Source organism: Aotus nancymaae, unplaced genomic scaffold, assembly GCF_030222135.1.
Source record: "Aotus nancymaae isolate 86718 unplaced genomic scaffold, 86718_ANA_hifiasm-v0.15.2.pri h1tg000019l, whole genome shotgun sequence".
Classification (NCBI taxonomy): Eukaryota; Metazoa; Chordata; class Mammalia; order Primates; family Aotidae; genus Aotus; species Aotus nancymaae.
Genome location: NW_026988431.1, coordinates 9,706,227 through 9,733,790, shown reverse-complemented (window position 1 = coordinate 9,733,790; position 27,564 = coordinate 9,706,227). Strand labels below are relative to the sequence as shown.

Genomic DNA, 27,564 nt, shown 5'->3' with positions numbered 1-27,564 from the left:
ATTTTTGAGACAAGATCTTGCTCTGTCCCCAGTCTATACTGTAGTGGCATGATCATGGCTCACTGCAGCCTCCAACTCCTGGGCTCAGGTGATCCTCTCGCCTTAGCCTTCTGCATAGCTGGGACTACTAGAGGTGCTGGGTGCAAACCACACCCAGCAAGTTTTTAATTTTTTTGTAGAAACAGGGTCTCCCTATGTTGCCCAGGCTGGTCTCTCATTCTGGGCTCAAGTGATAATCCTCCTGCCTCAGCCCCCAAAGTGCTATGATTATAGGCATGAGCCATTGTGCCAGGCCCATCTCCCTTTAATTTAAGTAATTAGTTAATTTTTTGAGACAGAGTTTCACTCTCGTTGCCCAGGCTGGAGTGCAGTGGCATGAACTTGGCTCTCCGCAACCTCTGCCTCTTGGGTTCAAGTGATTCTCTGCCTCAGCCTCCCAAGTAGTTGGAATTACAGGCATATGCTACCACACCCAGCTAATTTTGTATTTTTAGTAGAGACAGGGTTTTTCCATGTTGGGTCACAATAGTCTCGAACTCCCAACCTCAGATGATCTGCCCGCCTTGGCCTCCCAAAGTGCTGGGATTATAGGTGTGAGCCACTGAGCCCAGCCCCTTTTTAAATCAGGGGGAGTTATACATGCTTTGAACTTTGCAGAAGTAGGATGAATAATAGGAAATAAGGAAATACTTGGCTTTCTTGGCTTTTGGTGTAAGCAACATTCCATATCAGTATCCTATTTCTAAAGTTAATGGCTTCACTGTTGAGATTTGCAAAAATAAAAAATTATCTTGTATCTAATTATGTGATTTTCCCCCTATTTTCTAGGAGGTGTGATTGCCTATATCAGTTCTTCCAGCTCAGCCTCAAGCCCTGCCTCTTGTCACAGTGAGGGTTCTGAGAATAGTTTCCAGTCCTCTTCCTCTTCTGTTCCATCTTCTCCAAATAGCTCTAATTCTGATACCAATGGTAATCTCAAGAATGGTGATCTCCCCAATATTGAAGGCATCCTGAAGAATGATCGAATAGATTGTTCTGTGAAAACAAGCAAATCCAGTGCACCTGGGATGACAAAAAGTCATAGTGGTGTGACAAGTAAGTTACTTCAGTTTTCTAAAGATTGTTGCCATTAATTGCAAATGGGGCTTATTTTATCAGCTTTTCATTAGAGGGGGCCAATATGTCTCTGAGTACAGTTTTCACTCCTTGCTGGGTAATCATAAATCAGTAGTTAGAGAAGAATTCAGTGATGATTTTAGAAGTTATAACTTAGGGACTGTATTAATTCTTGCCACAGAGCAAGGTATGTGGTTATGTACTCTGCCTGACCTTGGTCCCTCTAGGGTACCCTCTTTTACTACATTTTACAGTTACTTTTCTTCTTGACTACTAGAACTGAATCTTGTTTCTAGAACAGAGTACTTGCTCATTGTGGGAAGGGGTCACATTAGTGAAACTAGAGATGGGGATGTTTGGGATTAGGAAATATTAGATCGGGATAACCAAATGAGTGGTAGGATTTGGACCTATCTGGCCCGTGTAGGTGAAGTAAACTGACAAAGCTGTCAGTGGAGAGACATCCCTTTCCACCTTTATTGACTGACTTCTCTGCCTGAATTCTTAATTTTTATCCAGAGAATTGTTTTCTTAGTTTTAGTTGCATATATAATGTAAAGTAACTCTAAATTTACAAAATTTCTTATTTCCTGCTGACAGGTCTGGAAAAAACATAAATTTACAAAATTTCAGTATAATTCTAAAATCAGGAAAGGAAAAATCCAGGTCTGTGAGGTACTTTTTTCAGTGCCGTAAGCTGTGTTTAAAAGAAAATTATGGCTGGGTGTGGTGGCTCACGCCTGTAAGACCAGCACTTTGGGAGACTGAGTGGGGTGGATCTCTTGAGCCTAGGAGTTAAAGACCAGCCTGGGCAACATAGCAAAACACCATCTCTACTAAAAATACAAAAATTAGCTGGGTGTGGTTGTGCGTGCCTGTAGTCCCAACTACTTAGGAGGCTGAGGCATGAGAATCGCTTGAACCCGGGAAGTGTGGAGGTTGCAGTGAGCCAAGATCACGTCACTGCACTCCAGCCTAGAGGACAGAGTGAGACTCTATCTTAAAAAAAAAAATTATGATTACTTTTGACTTGAAAAGATTTTTCTTTTACATTCTAAAAGTAGATATGTATGTTTTAAAAGCTCTTGCAAGTTGAACGAAATAAAGTATTGGAAAAAAACAAACTCAGTGTTTCTTCCTACTTTTTACTTCATGTCCGTTTGTGCCCTAGAATTTAGTGGCATGGTTCTACTGTGTAAAGTCTGTGGGGATGTGGCATCAGGATTCCACTATGGAGTTCATGCTTGTGAAGGCTGTAAGGTAAAGCATGCTTTGTTTCTTTAAGCTACTGATTCTGGGATTTAAGAAGTTGGGTTTAGATTTACCAATTTCCACAATTGATAATCTGAGAGAGAGTGAGAAGTCAGCTGCTCTTTCTAAGTTTTAAGGATTTTATGTAGTATATAAGCATAACTTGTTTTGAAAAATGTTCTTAATTCAGTGAAAGTATTTCTTTTTTCTTTAAGATTTTGAACAAAGTAAATTTGCTATCTTAATTAAACATAGTGCGTTACACCAAGTGCACCAAATGCTTATTCATTGGTGTGTCAAGCACAGTTCTAGGTGGTAGTGAAATAACAAGGAACAAAACAGACAAGGCACTACTCCTGCCTCGTTGGAACTTAGTTTAAACCAAACTTTGAGTTAGATCTCATCACATGCTTTGACTTTCTGACACTTCAGGTACTGGGAGCTGGGAATAATTCCTAGATACTTAAAAAAAAATGTGATGTTTTAAGAAATAATGCCAAGTGAGTAAAATAATCCTGAATATAAGTTGAGCCCTTGGGAAAGCTAGTTTATTTGTAAGTTTAGTTGAATATTTCCTAGTTATTGGTATTAGAGTATTGGTCAAATAATTCCAAGTGAGATGGTCTCTACCTCCCTACCTGTATACAGGGAGTCTTTCTCCCTTTTTTAAAAAATTGGCCCAATCTTTTCTCCTGAGTATCAAAAATTAATGTGGCGAAGACACATGTTCTTGCTGCTTGCTGTTCTCTGACTTGAGGCCACAAGCAGGAATCCAGTTTGGCAGGGTATGGTGGGAAAACAAGATAATGAATATGCATGATGGGAGAGGAAATATTTTCAAGTGCGGCTCTGAATGAATTGTGAGTTTGCTAGCTTTTAATGACCAGGTAACTTTGTAAAATTAGTCAGTATTTTTAATAGATGTCGCATTTTTCCATTGTTTAAATTCTCCCTCTCTCTCTATACATATTTATTTTTTTACAAAAATGTGAAGTAATTTTGGGGCAGGCGTTATTCTTCGTTTATAGCTAGAAAATGAAAGCACAAACTGAATGAGCTGTTTGGGTATTCTTGATAAATACACGTCTGTTTAGTACTCGCTTAAAAATGTGTCTAGCTCAGCTCTTGTATCCAACTCAAGTGTATAGTATCACAATAATAAAATATAAAAATGTTGTGTCTGATGACTACCTAGTGTAGATTTGTCAAATGTGTTTAGTTGTCATGCAAAAGGAAAATGCAGTTTAAAACAATTTTGGTAATTGCGTTCTTGAGTTTTCTGTCCTCCCTGGAACCATGAAACTGGAGATCATTGAAGACCTGTCACAGAACATGTGCTTGAATTGTTTGTGGAGTAAAGGCAGCTGTTTGTAACCATCTAGTTGGGAACTGTCTTTCCTTGGATAGTTAGCTGGTCTGTTGCTGTGTGTTGTAACACTTACCTGTTGCTGAATGTAGTCAGTGACTTATGGCATGTGTAGGTAGGCCTTGGCAGTATCAGCAGGTAATGTTCCAGGAAAGACCAACTTCTGTGAATGTAATCCACAATTCTAGTGAGGGATTATAGCTATCAAACATATTTCTCAGTCAGCTTTTTAAGAAGCAGTCATTCAGGCTGGGTAGGGTGGCTCAGGCCTGTAATCTTAGGTCTTTGGGAGGTGGAAGCTGGAGGATTGTTTGAGGCCAGGAGTGTGAGACCCACCTGGGCAAAACATAGGAAGATCACTCCTCTTAAGTGAAAAGCTGGATGCTGTAGCACATTCCTGTAGTCTCAGCTCTTGGGAGGCTGAGGCAGGAGGATTGCTTGAACCTGGGAGTTCAAAGTTGCAGTGAGCTATAATTGCGTCATTGTACTCCAGCCTGGGTAACAGAGCGAGACCCTGTCTCTTAAAAAAAAAAAAAAAAAAAAAAGGGTGCAGTGGCTCATTCCTGTAATCCTAGCACTTTGGGAGGCCAAGGTGGGCGGGTCACTTGAGGTCAGGAGTTCAAGACCAGCCTGGGTAACATGGTGAAACCCCATCACTCCAAAAAATACAAAAATTAGGCAGTGTGTGTGGTGGCATATGCCTGTAGTCCCAGCTGTTTGAGAGGCTCTGTTTGGAGAATTAATTGAGCCAGGGAGGTCAGGGCTGTAGTGAGTGGTGATCATGCCACTGCACTCTAGCCTTGGCAACAGAACGAGAGACGCTGTCTCAAAAAAAAGTCATTCATATTTCAAGAGTTTTGAAATTTGTAGTGAATTAAAGTATGAGATGGAAAATGTGACTGCAGGCAGGGTCTGGTATCAGGGTGGTGTGGTTGTTGCAACGGTGCTTTGGGTAAGTGCAAAGAATCTCCAAAGGGAAGAAGAATTTTGTTTCGCTAGTAGGTGTAGGTGCTTACTCATACCAGTAAGAATCTAATTAAATTCTGTGTGTCAACATTATATTTCCCTCTGTTCTAAGACATAATGTTTTCCAGATAGCTAGTCATATACTGGGACTATAGTTAGTCATATATACTAGACAGGTATGGGAGCAGTGTTTATAAGAAGTTCATCTGGGTGTTTTTAAATGGATACATAAATCTTCCTTTGTTCATAGGGTTTCTTTCGGAGAAGTATTCAACAAAACATCCAGTACAAGAAGTGCCTGAAGAATGAAAACTGTTCTATAATGAGAATGAATAGGAACAGATGTCAGCAGTGTCGCTTCAAAAAGTGTCTCTCTGTTGGAATGTCAAGAGATGGTATGTTCCCAGTTTAAAGAGTATTTCTTAAGTGGAACTTGGCTTTTATTCCTCAGCATGAACTAGAGCTATGAGCCAGTTACCAAGGACCCTCTTGTGTTTGAGGTGAAGCAGAATTTCAGAAAACACATTTTGTTGCCTTATAGGACACCAAATTCATTAAAGTCAAATTTTAGCATTATCCCAGAAACAGTTTTTGGCTAAACTTTTGTTGTTGCTTCTCCTAAAAAGAGCCAATTTTTTTTTTTTCTGTGCAGTTTGATTACTTTTTATTTTTTCCTAAAAACAATGGCGTTTAAAAACATTTTTTATATGGCCGGGAATGGTGGCTCACGCCTGTAATACCAACACTTTGGGAGACTGATGTGTGTGGATCACTTTAGGTCAGGAGTTTGAGACCAGCCATAGTGAAACCCCATCTCTTCTAAAAATACACACACACACACACACACACACACAAATTAGCCAGATGTGGTGGCACGCCACCTGTAATTCCAGTTACTTGGGAGGCTAAGGCAGGAGAATAGCTTGAAGCCAGGAGGTGGAGGTTGCAGTGAGTCAAGATTGTGCCACTGCACTCTAGCCTGGGTGACACAGTGAGACTCAGTCTAAAAAAAATTTTTTTTTAATTTAACATACATATGTTTTTCTTTTAACCAGAAGCCCAAACCTCACTATCGTTTTTCTTGATATAGGAATTGTTGGCTCTTTCTGATTTCTTAGCATTACTAAGGAACTCATTTCTTCTCACATGAATTCTCTCTCTTTCTTAGCTCTGAGATGATAATGTGCTTTTGGGGCACAGATTCTGAACACATGGAAAGGAATGCAAAATTGAAAGAAGCATTAGGGTCTGGAGTGGAGGTGGTTGCTCACTTCTGGCGTGATCTATTCTCACGCAAAATAAAAGTTAGGAGTAATTTGTGGGACTATAAGTATTACCTGTGGCTGACATTATTGGAAGATTGGACACTTCTATTAACGTTTATTCATTTTTGGATTTTTTTTTTTTGGTTTTCAGTAACAAAACAGAGGTATGAGGTTTTCAAAGGGACCAGTAGGGTTATTTAAGAGTTGTTAAAAATGGGCTGGGCAGGGTGGCTCACGCCTGTAATCCCAGCACTTTGGGAGGTGGAGGTGGGTGGATTATTTGAGGTTAGGAATTTGAGACCAGCCTGGCCAACATGGTGAAACCTTGTTTTTACTAAAAAGACAAAGCAGCTGGACATGGTGGCTCAATTCTGTAGTCCCAGGTACTTGGGAGGCTGAGGCAGGAGAATCGTTTGAACCCAGGAGGCAGAGGTTGCAGTGAGCCGAGATGGCGCCACTGCACTCTAGCCTGGGTGACAGAGCAAGACTGTCTCAAAAAAAGGATTGTTAAAAATGGACTTCATATTTATCTAGGGAAGGGCCATTTAAGCAATTCCTTAGGTTACTCTAGTATCTTACTGATATAGACATGGAGTATTGCAATAAGGAGTTTTTCTTTTTCTTTTTTTTTTTAATTGAGATGAAGTCTCGCTCTGTTGACAGGCTGGAGTGCAGTGGTACCTTCTCGGCACCCTACTTAGTTCAGGCGATTCTCATGCCTCAGCCTCCTGAGTAACTGGGATTACAGGCATGTACCATCACACCCAGCTAATTTTTGTATTTTTAGTACAGATGGGGTTTCACCATATTGACCAAGCTGGCCTCAAATTCCTGACCTCAAGTGATCCACCCACCTCGGCCTCCCAACGTGCTGAGATTACAGGTGTGAGCCACCATGCCTGGCCACGAGTTTCTTGAATAACAAGTTTCAGCAATTGACGTGTTTTTTTTTTTTCAGTTGCCTGAAAATTTTTTTATAGTGCTAAAAGTACTAGTGCTATAAAAATAGTTGATGGATATTGTGATTGCCCTAAATGAATAAAACTGACAATCATTTGTGAAGGGAGAAGTAGAGGTAAAGTATCAAACATGATTAAATTGTTTGTTTTTGATAGCAGTAATGTGAGAGGCTATGATTAGATTAATAAAGCTTTCTGGGCAAGTATATTGAATTTTTATTATCTCTGTATAAATACTAGAATAGAAAAAAGCTTTTCTTTCTTTCACGGATAGGATTATTGGAGACAGGACACCTTCTAAGACCAGCTTCTAAAATAATAGAGGAAGACTTACCTCATTTTTACTTATTTCCTTGATTTTAATTAAAATCTACCAAGTTTATTTTTCAGTAAGTGCATTTCTACTGATTGTGGAATTTTTTTTTTTTTTTTTAAAGAGGCTGGAAAATAAGACAGCAGATAATTTAATAGTTAGATCTTGAGAGTAAGATTACAAAAATGAATTGGCAAGGGCCAGATGTTCAGGGAATGATTGTACCTGCCATCTATTAATGGTAAAGGATGTGTGTAGCTGAATCTCACATGCCTTCTTGAAAACAGTCCTCCGCTTTGTTAGTAAGGAGCAGGTAGTAATACTGGTCTGCTTCAAACTACTTTTCATTAGCTAATCTCCCCTCCCTTCCCGCCCCCCTCCCCTTTTTGAGATGGAGTCTTGCTCTGTCACCTGAGTTGAAGTGCTTTGGTACCGTCTCACCTCACTGCATCCTCCACCTCCCGGGTACAGGCAGTTCTCCTGTGTAGCTGGGACTACAGGCACCCACCACCGTGCCTGGCTAATTTTTGTAGTTTTAGTAGAGATAGGATTTCACTATGTTGGCCTCAACACCTGACCTCAGTTGATCCACCTGCCTCGGCTTCCCAGAGTGCTGGAATTACAGGCATGAGCCACTGCACCCGTCTGAATTTCCTATTTCTTTTCCTAGATTTTGCTCATGAAATACCTAGGAGATACATTTGTTTAACTTTGTTGTGGGGGAAAATGTAAAATTTTCTCTCCCTCTCCTACTTCCTTTGGTGCATCAAGACCAGCAAGTTTAGAAGAATGTGGACCAGAGACATGTAGACTCATTCTTTACTTATATGACTAGAGGTCATAGCTGTTGGATAATTTTGTGTTATTCTTTTATACAAAACAGGTCTTACTTAGACTATAGATGTTAAATATCTTTTTCTTCAATAGCTGTTCGGTTTGGTCGTATTCCTAAGCGTGAAAAACAGAGGATGCTAATTGAAATGCAAAGTGCGATGAAGACCATGATGAACAGCCAGTTCAGTGGTCACTTGCAAAATGACACATTGGTAGAACATCATGAACAGACAGCCTTACCATCCCAGGAACAGCTACGACCCAAGCCCCAGCTGGAGCAAGAAAACATCAAAAGCTCTTCTCCTCCCTCTTCTGATTTTGCAAAGGAAGAAGTGATTGGCATGGTTACCAGAGCTCACAAGGATACCTTTATGTATAATCAAGAGCAGCGAGAAAACTCAGCAGAGAGCATGCAGCCCCAGAGAGGAGAACGGATTCCCAAGAACATGGAGCAATATAATTTAAATCGTGACCATTGTGGCAATGGGCTTAGCAGCCATTTTCCCTGTAGTGAGAGCCAGCAGCATCTCAACGGACAGTTCAAAGGGAGGAACATAATGCATTACCCAAATGGACATGCCATTTGTATTGCAAATGGACATTGTATGAACTTCTCCAATGCTTATACTCAAAGAGTATGTGATAGAGTTCCGATAGATGGATTTTCTCAGAATGAGAACAAGAATAGTTACCTGTGCAACACTGGAGGGAGAATGCATCTGGTATAGTGAAATCAACTTTTTGCTCATGCTGTATCAGGGAAAGCTTTGAAAGTTTTCTTTTATTTGGGAGATATGCTAACTTGAGGGGATGGTGTCAGAAAACCCAAGAAATCCATAGAATTGATTTTGTGCAGTATTTTAGGTCAAATAATTTTAATCAGCATCATTTGATGAGTGGCCTAATTTCATACCCAGCTAGGTACAAGCATGTGATTTGATTGATACTGTGATTGGGATTAGGATTTTATGTAAAATATGATTCATGCAGAATTTGTCCTTTAATTCTTGGAAATCCCTTTGAAAATGTTAGCATTCTGATTAAATTAGTACCTTACTAGCTTTGGGATTTCCTCAAAGGGCTGAACTTTTCACTTGCCATAGTTAGAAATTCTTTGATTTCTATAGAAAGATATTTTTTTAACCATTATTATGCAAAAAGGTCTTTGGATATAGAACATAGATGTTTTATGGTTTGATAAATTCAGGAGTATGTTAATTTCATAGGCTAGTTTCTAAGGATTTTCTTAGACTTCATCTTATGAGATGAATTAATGTTGGTCATACCATTAAAGTTTTTCCATCAAATACGACATTCTACATCAAAGTACAGTGTTCATATTCAGCCAAAATTTCATCAAAAACAGTACTACACCATTTCCAGTTTAAACCCTGAGGTTGATAGTGCTTGGTATTTTCTACTGACAGGTAATTAAAGTCTTTTTCATTTTCAAAATAGTTGACTCTACTTTAGTCTTCATTACATTTTTTGTTGTCACTTTCAAGTATTTGATTCTGTGAACCTTTTGTTAGGCTAAGTAGTTGCCTTTTTTTTTTTTTTTTTTTGAGACAGTCATGCTGTGTTGCCCAGGCTGGGAGTGCAGTGGCACGACCTCAGCTCATTGCAACCTCCGTCTCTCGGGTTCGAGCAATTCTCGTGCCTCAGCCTGCCATGTAGTTGGATTACAGGTGTGCGCCACCATGCGTGGCTAATTTTTGTATTTTCAGTAGAGATGGTTTTCGCCATGTTGGCCAGTCTGGTCTTGAACTCCTGGCTTTCAAGTGATTCGCCTGCCTCGGCCTCCCAAAGTGCTGGGATTATAGGCATGAGCCACCACATCTGGCCAAGTGGCTGCTTTAATGAAGGTAAAATCTGTAGGCATTTAGGTTCTCATTTCATGATATTCTCCATGGTTTTATGATCATCCCAATTCCTAGATTTTGTATGGATTTAGTGAAAATTTATTTTGCTTTTTCTTTTTAGTTTTTTTTTTTTGGGTGGGGGGCTAAGTAGCTAGGATTCCGTGAAAATTTAAAGGCTGATTTTACTAACAGAACATACGGAGGGTGTTTCATCATCTTTTTGGTGTTTTTATAACTTCTTGGCTTCCTGTTTTCCCTCACTCAATCCTCATTTAGAAGGTGCATCTGTATTGTTGTTTTTGAGATAAATGGGCAGTGAGGTGGTTTTTTTTTTTTTTTTTTTTTTGAGACGGGTTCTTGCTCTGTCGCCCAGGCTGGAGTGTGGTAGTGTGATCTCAGCTCACTGCAACCCCTGCCTCCTGGGTTCAAGCGATTCTTCAGCCTCAGCCTCTTGAGTAGCTGGGACTACAGGTGCCGCCACCACTCCCATCTAATTTTTTTATTATTATTAGAGACGGGGTTTCAACCTCTTGACCAGGCTGGTCTCAAACTCCTGACCTCATGATCCACCTGCCTCGGCCTCCCAAAGTCTTGGGATTACAGGCGTGAGTCTCCTTGCCCAGCCAGGCAGTGACCTTTTTAACAAAATGAGGCACCTCGCTATGTTTTCCTCTTGGAAATTACAACATTGTAATTCTGCCTATTTAGAAATAAGGGAGTTTTGAAATATTAACTAACTGTGAATTTGGGTCTAGGCCTGTGACTTCTAGCTGTGTGGGACAAATCACTGAACCTCTCAGAATCTCATTTTCCCACCTAAGAAATGGAAATTATAATCTGCCATGAATAACAGGTTGGGAATCAAACAAATTTTTGTGAATTTGTTTGAAAAATCATAAAACACCATATACTAGCATAAGGTGGCAGCAGTGTTACAAAATAAACTCTGAAAACTGCAACAGGTGTTTGAAATATCTTGTTATAGATGGTGTTTTTGCTTAGGCTATGTGTTTTATGATAAAAAAATTACTATTTATATTAGATTGCCCAGAGGCTTTCTACAGTGTGGTGGGCAGCAAATGAATAAAGTACTAATATCTCAGTAGATTTTACTTGTGTTTTGGGGGTTAAATTTATTTTGGGGTTTCTGATCATTGAGATGCTGCTTTTGACATTTCTTTACCACCTGTTAGTATTTAAGAGTGTTTCTGTTTTGTGTATACTAGGTTTGTCCAATGAGTAAGTCTCCGTATGTGGATCCTCATAAATCGGGGCATGAAATCTGGGAAGAGTTTTCAATGAGCTTCACTCCAGCAGTGAAAGAAGTGGTGGAATTTGCAAAGCGTATTCCTGGTTTCAGAGATCTCTCTCAGCATGACCAGGTCAACCTCTTAAAGGCTGGCACTTTTGAGGTAGGTTTTATTTATCCTAATATTGATGCAGGAAGAGCATGTAGTATTTTATTTTCATGAATGTTTTAATTTTTTTTTTGCCTTTTTTTTTTTTTTGAGACATCTTGCTCTGTCACCCCGGCTGGAGTGCAGTGGTGCAATCACGGCTCACTGCAACCTCCACTTCCTGGGCTCAAGCATTTTCCAGCTTCAGCCTCCTGAGTAACTGGGACTACAGGTGTGAACTACCATGCCTGGATAATTTTTTTTGTAGAAACAGAGTTTTGCAGGCCGGGCGCGGTGGCTCATGCCTATAATCCAGCAGGCCGGGCACGGTGGCTCACGCCTATGATCCCAGCACTTTGGGAGGCCGAGGCGGGTGGATCACGAGGTCAAAAGATCGTGACCATCCTGGTCAACAAGGTGAAACCCCGTCTCTACTAAAAAGATACGGAAATTAGCTGGGCATGGTGGCGCATGCCTGTAGTCCCAACTACTCAGGAGGCCGAGGCAGGAGAATTGCTTGAAGGAGGTGGAGGTTGCGGTGAGCTGAGATCGCGCCATTGCACTCCAGCCTGGGTAACAAGAGTGAAACTCCGTCTCAAAAAAAAAAAAAACAGTTTTGCTATGTTGCTCAGGCTGGTCTCAAACTCCTGAGCTCAAAGCAGTCTACCCACCTTGGCTTCCTAAAGTGCTGGGGTTACAGGTGTGAGCCACTGTGCCTGGCAGATGTTTTCATTCCTTTTTTCTTTCCTTTTTTTTTTTTTGAGATGGAGTTTCGCTCTTGTTACCCAGGCTGGAGTGCAATGGCGCGATCTCGGCTCACCGCAACCTCCACCTCCTGGGTTCAAGCAGTTCTCCTGCCTCAGCCTTCTGAGTAGCTGGGACTACAGGTGTGCGCCACCATGCCCAGCTAATTTTTGTATTTTTAGTAGAGACGGGGTTTCACCATGTTGACCAGGATGGTCTCGATCTCTTGACCTTGTGATCCACCCATCTCGGCCTCCCAAAGTGCTGGGATCATAGGCGTGAGCCACTGCGCCCGGCCTCTTTTATTTATTTATTTTTTTTAGAGACAGAGTCTAACTCTGTTGCTCAGGCACGATCTTGGCTCACTGTATCCTCCGCCTCCTGGGTTCAAACCATTCTCCTACCTTAGCCTCCCGAGTAGCTGGGACTACAGGTGTATGCCACCACACCTGGCTAACTTTTTGTATTTTTAGTAGAGATGGGGTTTCACTGTGTTAGCCAGGATGGTCTCGATCTCCTGACCTTGTGATCTGCCTGCCTCGGCCTCCTAAAGTGCTGGGATTACAGGTGTTTGCCACTGTGCCTGGCTGTTTTCATTCTTTCCTAAGTCAGTATTTATAGTCCAGAGTTTGAATCTGTCAACAAAATAATAATCATCTCAGGATTTTGGGAAGAGACTTGGTAAATCCAGAATTATTTAGGATTTTATATTTAGTTTTTATTATTTAGGATTTGAAATATAGGTATTCTGTATCTCTAGCATATGAACTCCTAAGTTCTGGTATTGCTTTCAGATGTGGACTTAACAAGTTTCTGCAGTGTTAGACACCTTCTGAGAGCCTAGCCTAGCATTTACTATATTTGATACAGAATAAGAAGGGCAAATAGAATGTGGTTTTTGTTTTTTTGAGGGACTGTAGAATATTTTGGGGATATATCAGGTATTTCTTATGTGCCACCTCAGATCCTCGTTGCTTCAGGATCTTTGGCTGCTCCAGCTTCTCTTACAACATTGTGTCCTGCCTGGGCTTGGGGTAGTCTCTACTGTATACCTTAGAGAAGTGCCTCTCCTGGTCCTTAGTTAGGTGTCTTTCACTTTCTGTCTGCCCCAGGGCTTCCCATTTGATGCTGAGGTGTGAAGCGCCTTGGGACCTAATTAAGGATAACTGAGATTGGGATGGTGAGAGGAAGTTCATGTTTGATGGGCCAAATCTTTGAACCTTTGATCGATAGAAGTGAGCCAGGGCTATATTTTCTCTTATTCTCCCTGGATTTAGTATAATGGAAGGAGTAAGATAATTAAGTAATACAATTATTAACTGATTTAACTTGGATGTCAATTATTACACGCTGCTTAGAACACTTACTGTGATAGTTTTCTTTGTGGATAGTCTCTTTGGGTTATGGTTTCTTGAAGCAGTTCAGTTAGACTTCATCTGCTTCCTTTGCCCTGGCTGCATTTGATGTTTTGAAGTACTGCTGCATTGGAATTTTGCTCTTTTTACTTGAGGCATAGAGGCCATGTGGTATACTTGGCAGCCTAAAGAGTTTTTTAATGCCTTTATCCAGGGCCCAGTTTTAAACTTACTGGCATTATTTCTTGCTCTAATTTTATATTTGTATTTCAGGATCTTTAATAGAGTGTCAGAGTATCACAGGACTCAAGTATTTTGCTATTGGTGGCTAGAATTTTTTTTTATGTTCTTCTTGGAGTATTTATGGCTTTGGTAGAGAATTTGTCGTAAGAAAGTGGTTGCAGGACTGGGTGCGGTGGCTCATGTTTGTAATCCAAGCAATTTGGGAGGCCGAGGCAGGTGGATCACTTGAGTCCAGGAGTTTGAGACCAGCCTGGGCAACATGTGAAATCCTTTCCCTACAAAAATTACAAAAATTAGCTGGGTGTGGTGGTATGCATCTGTATTCCCAGCTATTCAGGAGGCTGGGGTGGGAAGGATCACTTGAGCCTGGGAGGTTGAGGTTGCAGTAAGATGTGATAGCACCACTGTACTGCAGCGTGGGCAACAGAGCAAGACACTGTCTCAATAAATAAATAGGCTGGGCACAGTGGCTCATGCCTGTAATTCCAGCACTTTGGGAGGCTGAGGTGGGTGGATCACCTGAGGTCAGGAGTTTGAGACCAGCCCGGCCAACATGGTGAAACCTCATCTCTACTAAAAAGAAAACTTAGCTGGGCATAGTGGTGCGCACCTGTAATCCAAGCTCGTCGGGAGGCTGAGGCGAAAGAATCGCTTGAACCCAGGAGGCAGAGGTTGCAGTGAGCCAAGATTGTGCCACTGCATTCAAGCCTACGCAACAAGAAGAAAACTCCGTCTTAAAAATAAATAAATAAAATAAATGAATGAATGAGTGAATGAATGAAATAAAGTGGTTTTGGGTAGAAATAAACCCTATTTTTCTTTTATAGCTTTTTTTTATATGTGGATGTTTCGTAACTAACTTGAATACTAAGTTATTTTTTAGTATTGCTGGTAAACTTCTCCAAATACATTTAAGTCTTTTTCTTTTTCCAGGTTTTAATGGTACGGTTTGCATCATTATTTGATGCAAAGGAACGTACTGTCACCTTTTTAAGTGGAAAGAAATATAGTGTGGATGATTTACACTCAATGGGAGCAGGGGATCTGCTAAACTCTATGTTTGAATTTAGTGAGAAGCTGAATGCCCTCCAGCTTAGTGATGAAGAGATGAGTTTGTTTACAGCTGTTGTGCTGGTATCTGCAGGTAAGCAAGCTGATTCAGAATTGTGCCACACCTAGCGTATAGTGATCAACTGGGGAGAAAGTGGCAGTTAACTAGGTTCCAGAAAGTTACATAAAGGGAATAAGGCCTTAAGGAAGATGCTAAATTGTATGATCCTGCTATTTTTGTGTAACTAATTTTTTCGTTACGACAGTACATGTCAAAGTGCTACAGGAATAAAATAATGCTTACATCTGGGCCTTGCATTTACCTCTGTTAGTCTTTAGCTTTTTGTTCATAGTTATTTTTGTGAGTCTAAATCTTTATTTCATGGATTTTTTAGAACATTGTGTATCTCTGGGTAGGTAGTTCTAATATGACTTTCATTTTTTATTCAAATAAAATGTGGCTTACTTGAAAACATCAAAAGTATCGAGGTATTAGTATGGTTTGTTGCAGAGAAATATGAATTAGTTATAAGCTTTAGTCCAGCTCTGCCATTGAATTTGTTGTGTAACTTGGGTGAAAAGTAACTTTACTCTTTCGGGTCTTGGAGTCTTTCCTCATCCTGTCAAAGGAAGGGGTTGTACCCTGTGAACCCAGTGTGGTGTCTGGTATGGAAGAGCTACTCAGTCACTGTTTGACTGGGTGAGCAAGATTTTTGAGTTTTTAATGTTTCTATGAGTCATTTATGATGTTTCCCAATTTCCCTGCCATCTCACATTTAGTTATTTCTGATCTAAAGTGTTTTAATTCAGACAGTATCTATTAAGGCAGAGATTGTTACTCCCAGTAACAAATTGGAAATTGAGACACTTTCCTGGGGACATCTAAATAAGTGCCAGCTGTTTTTAGATATCATTTTATAACATTTGTTAGGATTTTTTTAGCATTTGGTTATGACTTTGTTTCCCATTTGCTTCCTACTGTGTAAAGGGCACTGAGGCATTGTGAGAGTTATAAGATATGGCCTCCGATGATGTGGCTAAACTATAAATTAGTAGCTCTTTAAAGAAAACAAGTTCTTTTTTTTTTTTTTTTTTTAAATAGAGACAGGGTTTCACCATGTTGGTCAGGCTGGTCTTGAACTTCTGACCTCAAGTGATCCATCCGCCTCAGCCTCCCAAAGTGCTGGGATTAAAAGCGTGAGCCACCACGCCTGGCCTACAAGTTCTTTGTATAATGTTAATGACCTATACCTCAGTGGAACAAATAAAGACACATGCTGTTTGGAAGCATAATTTGGCTACCTTTTCTGACTAGCTCTACCTGGATAACTAAAAATGCATTTATATCACACCTGTAATCTCAGCACTTTGGGAGGCTGAGGTGGGTGGATTACAAGGTCAAGAGATCGAGACCATCCTGGCCAACATGGTGAAATCCCGTCTCTACTAAAAATACAAAAATTTGCCAGGCCTGGCGGCACGCGCCTATAACCCCATCCCAACTACTCTTTTAGGAAGCTGAGGCGGAAGAATCGCTTGAACCCAGGAGGCAGAGGTTGCAGTGAGCTGAGATTGCGCCACTGCACTCCAGCCTAGTGACAGAGCAAGACTCCGTTTCAAGGGAAAAAAAAATGCATTTATGATATGGGAGTAGCATGAAAGGAATATGTCATAAAGGATACCTGTTTTATTGCTAACTTACAGAGCTGCTTGCATTTTATCTATCATTTACAGAATCTTTTGATAAGTAATTAGTATTGTTGAGTTGACATTAGATTAATAAATTGATTATTTTGAAACAAAAGATAATTCTTGTTAAATTATCTCATGAATATGCCTTACCTGTTAGATGCTCAGGGGGAGATAGACAAAAAGCTTTAAGGCACAAGCTTGCTAAGTGTTTTCATTCTATTTGGGGAGATGGGAACTACACAAAGTGCTTTACATTACTAAACTGTGTAGTTCTGACTGAGGTCAGTTGGAGTTACAGAAAGGAAGATGAAATCATCTTGGAAGGCTCTGGGGAAAGATAGAAGTGGAGCTGGAATTGGAAGGTTGAATTATTAGGCTTTCCCAATGAGGAAAAGATGGAAAAGCATGGGAGAGTACAAGATAGGGCCAGGGAAGGTCAGGTGGCCAAAGCCTGAAGTGTACTTCAGGAGGAAGGGGGGGACAAAAGCCTTCAGAGTTGGGGAGCACCAGGTTACGGACTAACAGCTATGAGAACTAAGCAGAGAGGTTTTAACCAAAATATAGAGCAGAAGAAAGTCTGTGTGCCTTCTTAAGTAGGGGAGTGATCCGGTTGAACAAAGTGATGTTTAACAGTAATTCGATATTTTTATTGTGGTGGGTGGATTAGACAGGTAAGTCATTAGTGATAGAGAGTCAGGTTGAGGAGCTTTTGAAATGACATTAGGTATGAGGCAGTGGGGTGAACTCTCCTAAATTAAATGAGGGCAGGGGAGATGAAGTGGAAGGGCCAACATCCCAGAGGTAGTTCAGAGAAAGAAATGACGGCAAAGGGGTGAAGGCAAATGCTCTATGCCAGGAACCTTGGTATTTCATTTATATTTTCTCTAGGAACATGATTTTTAGTTTGATTTAATCTGTTTTTGAAAAAGCCTTTTTTTTTCCTGATTATAAGTTTAATATGGGTTTTTTGAAAATGTAGAAAATATTAAGATGGAAAAAAAAGGTTATAATATCACTACCGGAAAAGATCACTATTAACATTGGGAGTCTTTATTCATTTATCTATCCATCTATTCATTTACCTTTTGATTTATGGTAGGATATATTTTAAAAATTGAAATATTAAGTGGGAAGAACTGATTGTAAAAGAATACAGTACATTCTCATTTTTGTTATATCACTGTATGAACATATACAAGTACACATATATGAAGTTTCATGTCAAATTTTAATCTTTGCCACTTAAAAATTACTAGCTGTTTTTAAAGCAGTATCTAGGCAGGAAAATAAAATTCAAAAGCTACAGAACAGTTTAAAATGAAAAGTCTCTGCTGCTTTCTTCTGCTCCCGGCCTTATTCCTCAGAAAACTAGATTTCTTAACATCCTTCTTTTTAATTTTCTGGTTGTTGACCATCCAACTCTGAATACAATGCTTACATCTCCATTACTCTTTTTTTTCTTTTTGAGATGGAGTCTTACTCTTTCTTCTAGGCTGGATTGCAGTGGAGTGATCTCAGCTCACTGCAACCTCCGCCTCCCAAGTAGCTGGGATTACAGGTGCCTGCCATCATGCCCAGCTAATTTTTGTACTTTTAGTAGAGATGGGGTTTTGCCATTGTTGGTCAGGCTGGTCTTGAACTCTTGACCTCAGGTGATCAACCCCCCTCTCCCTCCCAAAGTGTTGGGATTACAGGTGTGAGCTGCCACACCCAGCCTATACCTCTTTTTATATAGTATAATTTATAAATAAAAGAATCCTTACTTTTCCCTCTCAATTTTTTAGGTTTTATTTTAATTTACTTTAATGGTTTTATTTGTAATTTTAATATACTCACATTTTTTGACCTTATACATAATTTCTTTTGGATAGTTCAGAGAGAACCTCTTGTTGTTTTTGGGTTGTCAGAAGAAATGCTTGTTGATTTCTGTATCTCATTATATAATCTTATCCTCATAGCAGATCCCTGTGAGCTAGTTCTCAGTTATACAGACAAGGGATTTGAGGAACGGAGGGGTTAAGTAATTTACCCAACGTCCATTTTTAATTAAGCAAGTATTTGAACTCTCATTAGTCTGGCTTCAAAGCCTTTCCTTTACTGCTTGTTAACAGAATAGCTCTAGCTGCTAAGGGGGAGAAAAATCTCAAACACGATGTTTGCCTGTGAGATTGGAAGAATCCTGAAATAATGGAAAGGGAATTATACCTAGAAGGTAAGTTTCTTTCAGGTTGTTTAAAGTGACAGCAATTAACTTCCAGTTGAAGATTAAGGACTGACATCTAGTTGTGAGGTCAAGGCTTATTTACATACAGATTTCAGTTGTCTTCATAGAGATTTTTTTTCTTTCTTTTTTTTTTTTTTGAGACGGGGTTTCACCATGTTGGTCAGACTGGTCTCGAACTCCTGACCTCAGGTAATCCACCCACCTCGGCCTCCCAAAGTGCTGGCATTTACAGGCGTGTGCCACCGCGCCCGGCCTTCGTAGAGATTTTTGTAGAAGGTTTTTGACTTTCATCCTGTAGGAAATGAAAATAAATAGAATATTTGGTAAGGAGTACAAGCTTGGGAGTGCAGTGAAGAACCAGCTAAGGAAATAGAAGATAGATGTATCATAAATTAAACTCTGCAGTACTAGTATAGCATTTAGTATACCATTTAGAAGATGAATTTCCACTTCAATATTTGTACTCTTAACATTATAGTTTCCAGAATTTGTACATAGGTTCCAACTAGATTTGTACATAGGTTTTTGGCATTGAAATCTTAAAAACCGTGGTTTTAGAAATTGAGACTTTAGAAAAATGTATTACAATCTATGTTTTTAGGTATAGGCATCCATTTCTCTGAAGTTCTGAGTTGTACAACAAAGCATAGGTCATTTAGACACAAAATAGCCACTGAAAGACCAATGACTTAAAAAATTTTTTTAAGTTTTTGTGTCACTTCCTACACCTGTCCAACCAACTATTAATAATACTGGTTCCCACTCAGATACCTTCCCCACTTACCAATTGTTTCTTTCTTTGCCCATCTAGATTATTGTGTTTGTGGGGATTACTGTCATTCTTTCTCAGTTTTCGGTATTACAAATTATTAATCATATTATTGAAACCAGAGTCATGCGTTGCTTAATGACATAAATATGTTCTGAGAAATGCGTTGTTAGGCAATTTTGTCGTTGTGTGAACATCATCGAGTGTACTTACATGAACCTAGATGGTATATCCTACTACACACCTAGGTTTTATGGTGAAGCCTATATTGTTACTAGGCTACAAACCTGTACACCATGTTACTGTGCTAAGTACTATAGGCAGTTTGTAACACAATGCTAAGTATTTGTGTATCTAAACATATCTAAGCAAAGAAAAGATAAGTAACAATAGGTATGAAAGATAAAAACTTTTATGCTTATATAGGGCAGTTGCTGTGAATGCAGCTTACAGGACTGGAAGTTTCTCTGGGTGAATGAGTAAGTGAATGGTGAGCAGACGTGAGGGCCTAAGACATTGCCTTAAACAACTGTAGCCTTGTCAACACTGAACACTTAGGGTACACTAAATTTATTTTAAAAATTCATTTCTTCAATAATAAATTAACCTTAGCTCACTCTGTTTTGCTTTATAAACTTAAATTTTTAAAAGCTTTTTGAGTCTTGTGATAACACTTAGCTTAACACAGACACACACACATTGTACAGCTATACAAAAATAGTTTATATCCTTATTCTATATGTTTTTTCTATTAAAAAAATTTTTTTTTAACTTAAACTTTATTGTTAAAAACTGACAGACATACACATTAGCTTAGGCCTACACAGGCTCAGCATCAATATCACTGTCCTCCCTCTCCATGTTTTGTTCTACTGGGAGGTCTTCAGGAGCAGTAACGTGCATGGAGCTGTCATCTGTCACCTTCTATATTTCTGTGAAAACAATGCATTCTTCAGGAATACCTCCCAAAGGACCCACCTGAGACTGCTTTACAGTTAACTTTTTTTTTTTTTTTTTTTTAAGTAGAAGGGCCAGGTGAGGTGGCCAACACCTGTAATCCTAACACTTTGGGAGGCCCAGGAGGGTGGATCGCTTGGGGTCAGGAGTTCTCAAAAAAAAATAATAAAGTAGAAGGACTATACTGTAAAATAATGATAGAAAGTATAGTATAGTAAATACTTAAACCAGTAATGTAGTTGTTTACTATTACCGTTAGGTACTGTACCCAGTTGTATGTGCTTAGACTATTAAATGACTGGCAGTGCAGTAGGTTTGCTTACCCCAGCATCACTACAGACGTGTTAGTTATGTGTTGTGCTTTGATGTTGCAACAACAGCTACAACGTCACTAGGTGATAGGAATTTTTCAGCAACACTATAATTTTATGGGACCATCCTTTCATATGTGGTCTACCATTGACTGAAACGTTGTTATATGGCACATGACTATTTTCTTCTGTCAGAATGTAAGCTCCTTAAAGAAATTCTAGTTTTGTTCACTGCTGATTTCCAAGCACCTTAGAGCAGTAACCAGCACATATATTTAATAAATATTTGGCAAATGATTTCATTAAGTGCAAGACTTTTTGTTTTTGTATTTTTAGTAGACATGGGGTTTCGCCTTGTTGGCCAGCCTGGTCTGGAACTCCTGACCTCAGGTGATCTACCTTCCTTGGCCTCCCAAAGTGCTGGGATTACAGGTGTGAGCCATCACACCCTGCCCCAACATTCTTTCTATTTTTTGAGACAGGGTCTCGCTCTGTCACCCAGGCTAGAGTGCAGTGGAATGGTCATGGATCACTGCAGCCTTGACTTGGGTTTAAGTGATCTTCCCACTTCAGTCACCCAAGTAAGCCGGGACTGCAGGCATGTGCCGCCATGCCCATTTAATTAAAAAAACATCTGTTTTGTAGAGAAAAATTCTCACTATGTTGCCCAGGCTAGTCTCGAACTCCTAAGCTCAAGCAGTCTTCCTGCCTTGGCCTCCCAAAGTGCTGGAATTCCAGGTGTGAGCTATCATGCCTGGCCTTGTTTTTTTCCAGAAACAATTGGCACATAGTAGTAATAATTTAAATTTTGTTAAATATAAGATAAACATATTTTTATCATTTTTCTGCATTTAGAGTTAAACATTTTTTTTACCCTTTACTATTAAATTTTTTTTTTTTATTGCATTTTAGGTTTTGGGGTATATGTGAAGAACATGCAAGATTGTTGCATAGGTACACACATGGTAGTGTGATTTGCTGCCTTCCTCCCCATCACCTATATCTGGCATTTCTCCCCATGCTATCTCTCCCCAACTACCCCCACCCCGCCACTGTCCCTCCCCTATTTCCCCCCTTGTTCTAAGTGTTTGCGTTGCAAACGACCTTTTTCAGCTGCTGCTTGTAATAGAAGACCTCCTCAATATCCTTGTAAAAAAAAAAAATGAAAGGATTTGAATGGCCAGAAGTTTTGCTCCCTTGTAGAAGTTAGAACCTCCCATCTTGGGCATTGAATATTTTTGTGTATTCCTGCCTACTGTTGTAAAGGTAGAAAAAAAACCCCTTGCTGATGAAAAAGTCTGTGGGTAATCTACATAGGTTTGCCTTATTTTAAGATACTTTATTACAGGTTTATGCCAAATGACTGGTTTATTAACATACTTAGTATGACAAATTTAATAAACACAACATGCTAAATGAAAGTGAATGCGGGATTAACATAGCAGTAAAGTTGCATAGTGTATTAGCTACCTATTACTGCATAACAAATTGTCCCAAAATTCCGTGCCTTACAAATGCAAACATTTGTTTAATCTCACAGTTTTTGAGGGTTAAGATAATGATATGAGGGATAGGATATGATACGTGCCTCTGACTCAGGGTTTCTTAGGAGGTTGTAGTTAAGCCGTGGACAGGGCTGTGTGTCATGTAAGTAGAGGCCCACTTAAGAGGAGGAGATTGCACAAAGGTGTGAATACCAGGATGAGGGGATCATTGGAGGCCATTTTAGGGGCTGCCTACCACACATGATGATATACAATATACATATGTATTGAAAATACATACTACTTTACTTTATTTTGCTAATTAGAAGCAATTGAAATCAGATGACATCTACTCTTAAAAAGTCAGAACCTCTGTGTTTTTGTGAATAAAAATTCTTAAGCAGCAAAGAATTATGATTTATCAAATGTTTTATGTGATTTATATGCTTTATAATATAGTAACTAGCTAATGATTTGTCATTGAGATTTTGAGAAATTTGTCAATTAACTTTTGCCTTTATTCAAATGTATAAAACCTTGTTTTAAATTCATTAGTGACATTGATAAGCAAGAATTATATTTATATTTAATGTTAATAACTTATCCTCTCTTTCATATTTCCCTATTCCTGATCTCTCTTAGATCGATCTGGAATAGAAAACGTCAACTCTGTGGAGGCTTTGCAGGAAACCCTCATTCGTGCACTAAGGACCTTAATAATGAAAAACCATCCAAATGAGGCCTCTATTTTTACAAAACTACTTCTAAAGTTGCCAGATCTTCGATCTTTAAACAACATGCACTCTGAGGAGCTCTTGGCCTTTAAAGTTCACCCTTAAGGCCTTTGTTTAAACATGAACTGATGGTAACTGTACATTTTGTGCTAAAATGCTTATTTATATGTGTATACCATATATGGAGATAGAAAAGACCTTTAAGACAATAAAAGATTGTAGGCTATCTCTGTAATCATGCAGTAGCTGTTTGGATTGAGAACTCTTCAGCCATGATTAGACGTTGACCGCATCTCCCTGATAGACCAATCAGCTGTGTCGCACTTAAACTGGAGAAGTTACACTGAAGTATAATCACACTGAATGTTAGACTTTTTCATCTGCCAAAACCAAAAACCATTTTGATCTCCCTGTGGTATAAATACAGCGCACAATCAAAAGTGTATGAGGACTTAGAAATTAATCCTTGTGGTAGGAGTTCCGTTGAACAATGGAAATCTTATTACTACCACAAGACTATTTGATCTGGTAATTGGAGACTTTGGGATTTAAGAGATCTCCATGTCTGTATTTTTACTCTACCACTGTTAAAGTGTGTGGTCCTGGGCAGTTTACTTGCTTGTGGAAAATGAGAATTGGTAGTGTCCCCAATGCCCCACCTCACAGAGTTACTAAAAAATGTCTGTAAAGCATATTTACCTCTTGGGAGATAGGCACTATGTAAATAAGGTAAAATTTTTGTTATTATAATTATTCACAATAATATTCTTTTCTTATTTCTAAGCCTTTCTGGGAAATCATTTCACAGTCCACCAACCATATTATTCAGGGTTCCTGCATATGTGTGGGGTATCCTACTGATACACACATATTCAAAGTTTATGGGTACAACAAATACATAGTACATGTACATAATATGTATGTGAATATAGTTAAATATATTTCTTCACAATATTTTAAACTGTGAAGAACTTTATCATACAGTAAACTTAAAACAAGAGGTGTCAAAAGACCCAAAATTAGGTGCATTTTACCTGTTGATGATGGCATAACCATTGCTTTAAAATGTTTAGACAGTAGAATATTGAATTTATGCTCTATTTTTGTTTATTTAAGCAACACTTAATGTAAAAGTGCAACAGGCAATTGAGTCCAAATTTCGACAACAGAAAAAACATTTATTTTAGAGTTCATCTTTGGCAAAACCTTTGGTTCAGAGTACTAGTTTAAAAGTTGATTAATATTCTTACCTTGTACTGAAAAAGGTTGCATTGCTGTCCCTTATACACATGCTGCAGCTTGATGTTAAAGAATTTTTGTTCTTTCTGAAGAATTGATTAATGTTTAAAGAAACTGTTTAATATGATGGCATGTGTGTGTATGTGCGTGTGTGTATGTTCTGAGTCCCCTTTTTTTTTTTTTTCCTGAACACTACAGGGATTTTGTCATTAGATTTAATTTATAATTTGAAAAATCATCTAGTGTGTGACCTACAGGCTTAGAAATGGTATAGTCGAAGACATTTTATCCACGTTTCTAATAGTGGACTTTATTAAGTAGATAAGATCAGCATCTGTTTATGATAGTAGGAGAAATAGCCAAAGTTGAGGATTTTATGTATGTTTTTCTGTTTCCCTGGAAAATAGCAATTAATTGGATTTTTTTTTGCTAAAGATTGCCTTCTATATAATGTTTGGATTATATAAAATTACAAAAATTATAAGAGCCCGCTTTACTGTACTAAGCCTGTTACTTTCATGACGTGTGAGCAGAATGCCTTATTTTGTAATCTTGTTTAACTTGTTGCTACTGGGACTTGATTTACTGTGGCACTAGTTAAGTAAGTTTAAAAAAAGTTAAACCCTCTCATTATTAAAGAGGAAAGGGGATGGTGATGTCTGTAATACAATATAAACCATAATTGTGATTTACCTTAAGTAGGTATAACTCTTATGGGATATACAGTATAGTTTTTGTGAATCTTTACATGATAGCATTATCTTTTTATAATTTTTTTTTCCTAAGATAAATGCATAGTTTTCTTCTATGGGGGATAGAAACAGCTTTTTGAAGTAATATTGAAAACCTCAAAGATCATGTTGATTCTTAATTTTTGCCTTTTGCATAAGCCTCTTTATAATATGTATCTTTAAAACAATTAAGTCTTTAGGAATGTGTAACCAGAACTATGTTAGTATTGCTTATAAAACTTTAGTTAGGTTCAATATATACATATATACATCTCTGTATAGGTATATAGATTTGCATTTTGTCTTGTAAAATTTTATTTGAATACTTCCTATAGGTAATGGGAAACAAAATTAATAGTTCAGATGTCACTCATAGCATTTCTATATTTGAAAGTAGCCCAATATGAAACTTCTGATTCTAAAATTAAACCAGCAGCCTATTACAAGCACATTCTTTGATTGAGTCATTGGTTATAAACTTACTAAATGTAGAGAAGGCAGCCAATTTAGGAAACTTCTGAGTTGGTGGGACACTGTTGATTGATAATGTACTGTATGAATTAAGTGATGCTTTAACTTTGATTTTACATTTTAAAGTTAAAATGTGGGCATTATGTCAGCAAACTTAAGGGCATTATGTCAGCAAGCTAAAACATTTTTTTTCCTGTGCTTTTAATGTATCTCTTTACATGATCTGAGAGAGGATTCAAGTTGTTAGAAATAGCTGAGGGGAAAGGGGGGAACATCTTGAGATGAAGCTTGTTCTTATGGTGATGGTTTAATTACAGATTAAAAAATTGGAAGGAAATTTCAGTGGATTAAGTGTATAGCTTTCATATCTACATTTCAAGAAATTACCATTGTAACTTGATAAGAGATGATTTATTTTACATAAACATCATTGCAAAGCAAGGTGTAGCAGCTCAGCTAGATTTATTACTGTGCACGAGAGTAAATACCTATCTCAATTATTCTTTTTCTTTTCCAATATAAAGTTTGCTGAATGTACAAGAAGAGTTTATCACTTAGGATATAGAATTTTTTTAGGGGTTGGGGGGAGGGGATCTGTCAGGAAACCGTTACCTATAAGTAAAGATTGACTTGATTCGATCCAAAAGATAAAACTTGAAGCTACTCTGGAACTAACATGGAAAAATGAAATGGCTATTGTTAAAAAAAATGGTAGAAATACATTGTTGATGGGATATGAGTTGTTTATTTTCTACAAGCTGTAATTGATGAGGACATTGATAATATCTTCATGTTTCTGAGAAGTAATCTATATGTGGGGGGAGGGGATAATAAATATTTCTAACCAAGTGTGGTATTTGGTGTCTAATCTACCTTGCCTTTTTTGTAAAACTATAACCCACTACAAGTTATCTTTTCCCTGAGCACATAGCAGGATCTTATATGTAAACCTCTGATTCAGCATGGGGAAATAAATGTATGTGTGTGTCACACACACACACACATAGACGGCTTAAAAAGAAGATTTTGGAGTTTAGCGATTCTGGCAAGGACTGTTGCCATTGTATGTATGTATTTAAGATGGAGTTTCGCTCTTATTGCCCAGGCTAAAGTGGAGTGCAGTGGCATGGTTTTAGCTCACTGCAACCTCTGCCTCCTGGGTTCAGGTGATTCTTCTGCCTCAGTCTCTCGAGTAGCTGGGACTTATAGGCACGTGCCACCATGCCCAGCTAATTTTGTATTTTTAGTAGAGACGGGGTTTCTCCATGTTGGTCAGGCTGGTCTTGAACTCCCGACCTCAGGTGATCCGCCTGCCTCGGCCTCTCAAAGTGCTGGGATTACAGGCGTGAGCCCACGTGCTCAGCTGACTGTTGCTATTTTTTATAATGCCAACGAATAATGGTTCATTGTGTCTAATAAGGTAGTTTTTCTAGGAAGGAGTTGTAAGAGAGGAATGGGTTAATCGATACCACCAAGAATCACCCTTGGCCATGAATGGGGTCGGCCACCTCAGCAAGACTACTAGCCCCTTTTCCCTCTCCTGTCAGTTGTACCCATGCTGGCAGAATTAAGATAGCTACTTAAATCTGCATTGTCTGCAGTAATACTGTTACACGATCTTGGGGTGTCGCTTTTGTAGCCAGAAACCTGTGGCTGGTGGCACCTTTGCCTGAGTTTTGCTCGGGCCCACTGAGCTTGTTCCACTCACTTGGCCTGGCAGACAACTCACACTACTGGCTTGGATCCAATGCCTCCAAGGGAGACTGAGTCAGCTATGGACCAGTAATAGGTATGTAAGTGAGTGTGGCATCCAGCTACTGTGCAGACACCCGGTGGGTAACTCGAGGTGCCGGCACAGGCGCTGGCTCTCTGGGAGGCTGCAGCTGGACCAGGTGCACCATAAGCAGCTTTCCAAGCTGGCGCCAGGGAATGCAGTGGTGCCTGGGAGCCTGAAGATGCCAGGAGCCACAGGTCCCCAAAGAGGGAATCAGCCTTGGCTTGGGGAGCTTCCAGGTGTGGGGGTCCCTGAAGGGCTGCAGCTTTTCTCTCCCACAATGTGGTGAACAAGGGGCATGTTTCAATCCTGTTTGTGTTACAACTTTTAGCTTTGCCATTCAGTGGGTCCCAAGTTCTTTTCCTGCAACCAGGATGAATGAGGGTATGCAGACAAGTGGAGGGTAAGATGAGGAGCTTTGTTGAGCGCTAGAATAGCTCAGAGGGCACCCACAGTG

The 27,564-nt window shown here is 39.2% G+C and overlaps 1 protein-coding gene across 3 annotated transcripts in view; it reads left to right on the top strand.

Moving 5' to 3' along the window:
- NR1D2 (nuclear receptor subfamily 1 group D member 2) overlaps positions 1-26,182 on the top strand; it is a 73,490-nt gene extending 47,308 nt beyond the window's left edge. For all 3 annotated transcript variants that reach the window (XM_064378616.1, XM_064378617.1, XM_064378615.1), the window contains 7 exons: positions 829-1,095; positions 2,288-2,376; positions 4,950-5,094; positions 8,164-8,792; positions 11,159-11,344; positions 14,605-14,815; positions 22,801-26,182. In XM_064378616.1, coding sequence (XP_064234686.1) covers positions 1,068-1,095; positions 2,288-2,376; positions 4,950-5,094; positions 8,164-8,792; positions 11,159-11,344; positions 14,605-14,815; positions 22,801-22,997 — 1,485 coding nt within the window. In that variant the 5' untranslated portion in view covers positions 829-1,067 and the 3' untranslated portion in view covers positions 22,998-26,182. The remainder of the gene's footprint in view (positions 1-828; positions 1,096-2,287; positions 2,377-4,949; positions 5,095-8,163; positions 8,793-11,158; positions 11,345-14,604; positions 14,816-22,800) is intronic.
- The last annotated feature ends 1,382 nt before the right edge of the window (positions 26,183-27,564 follow it).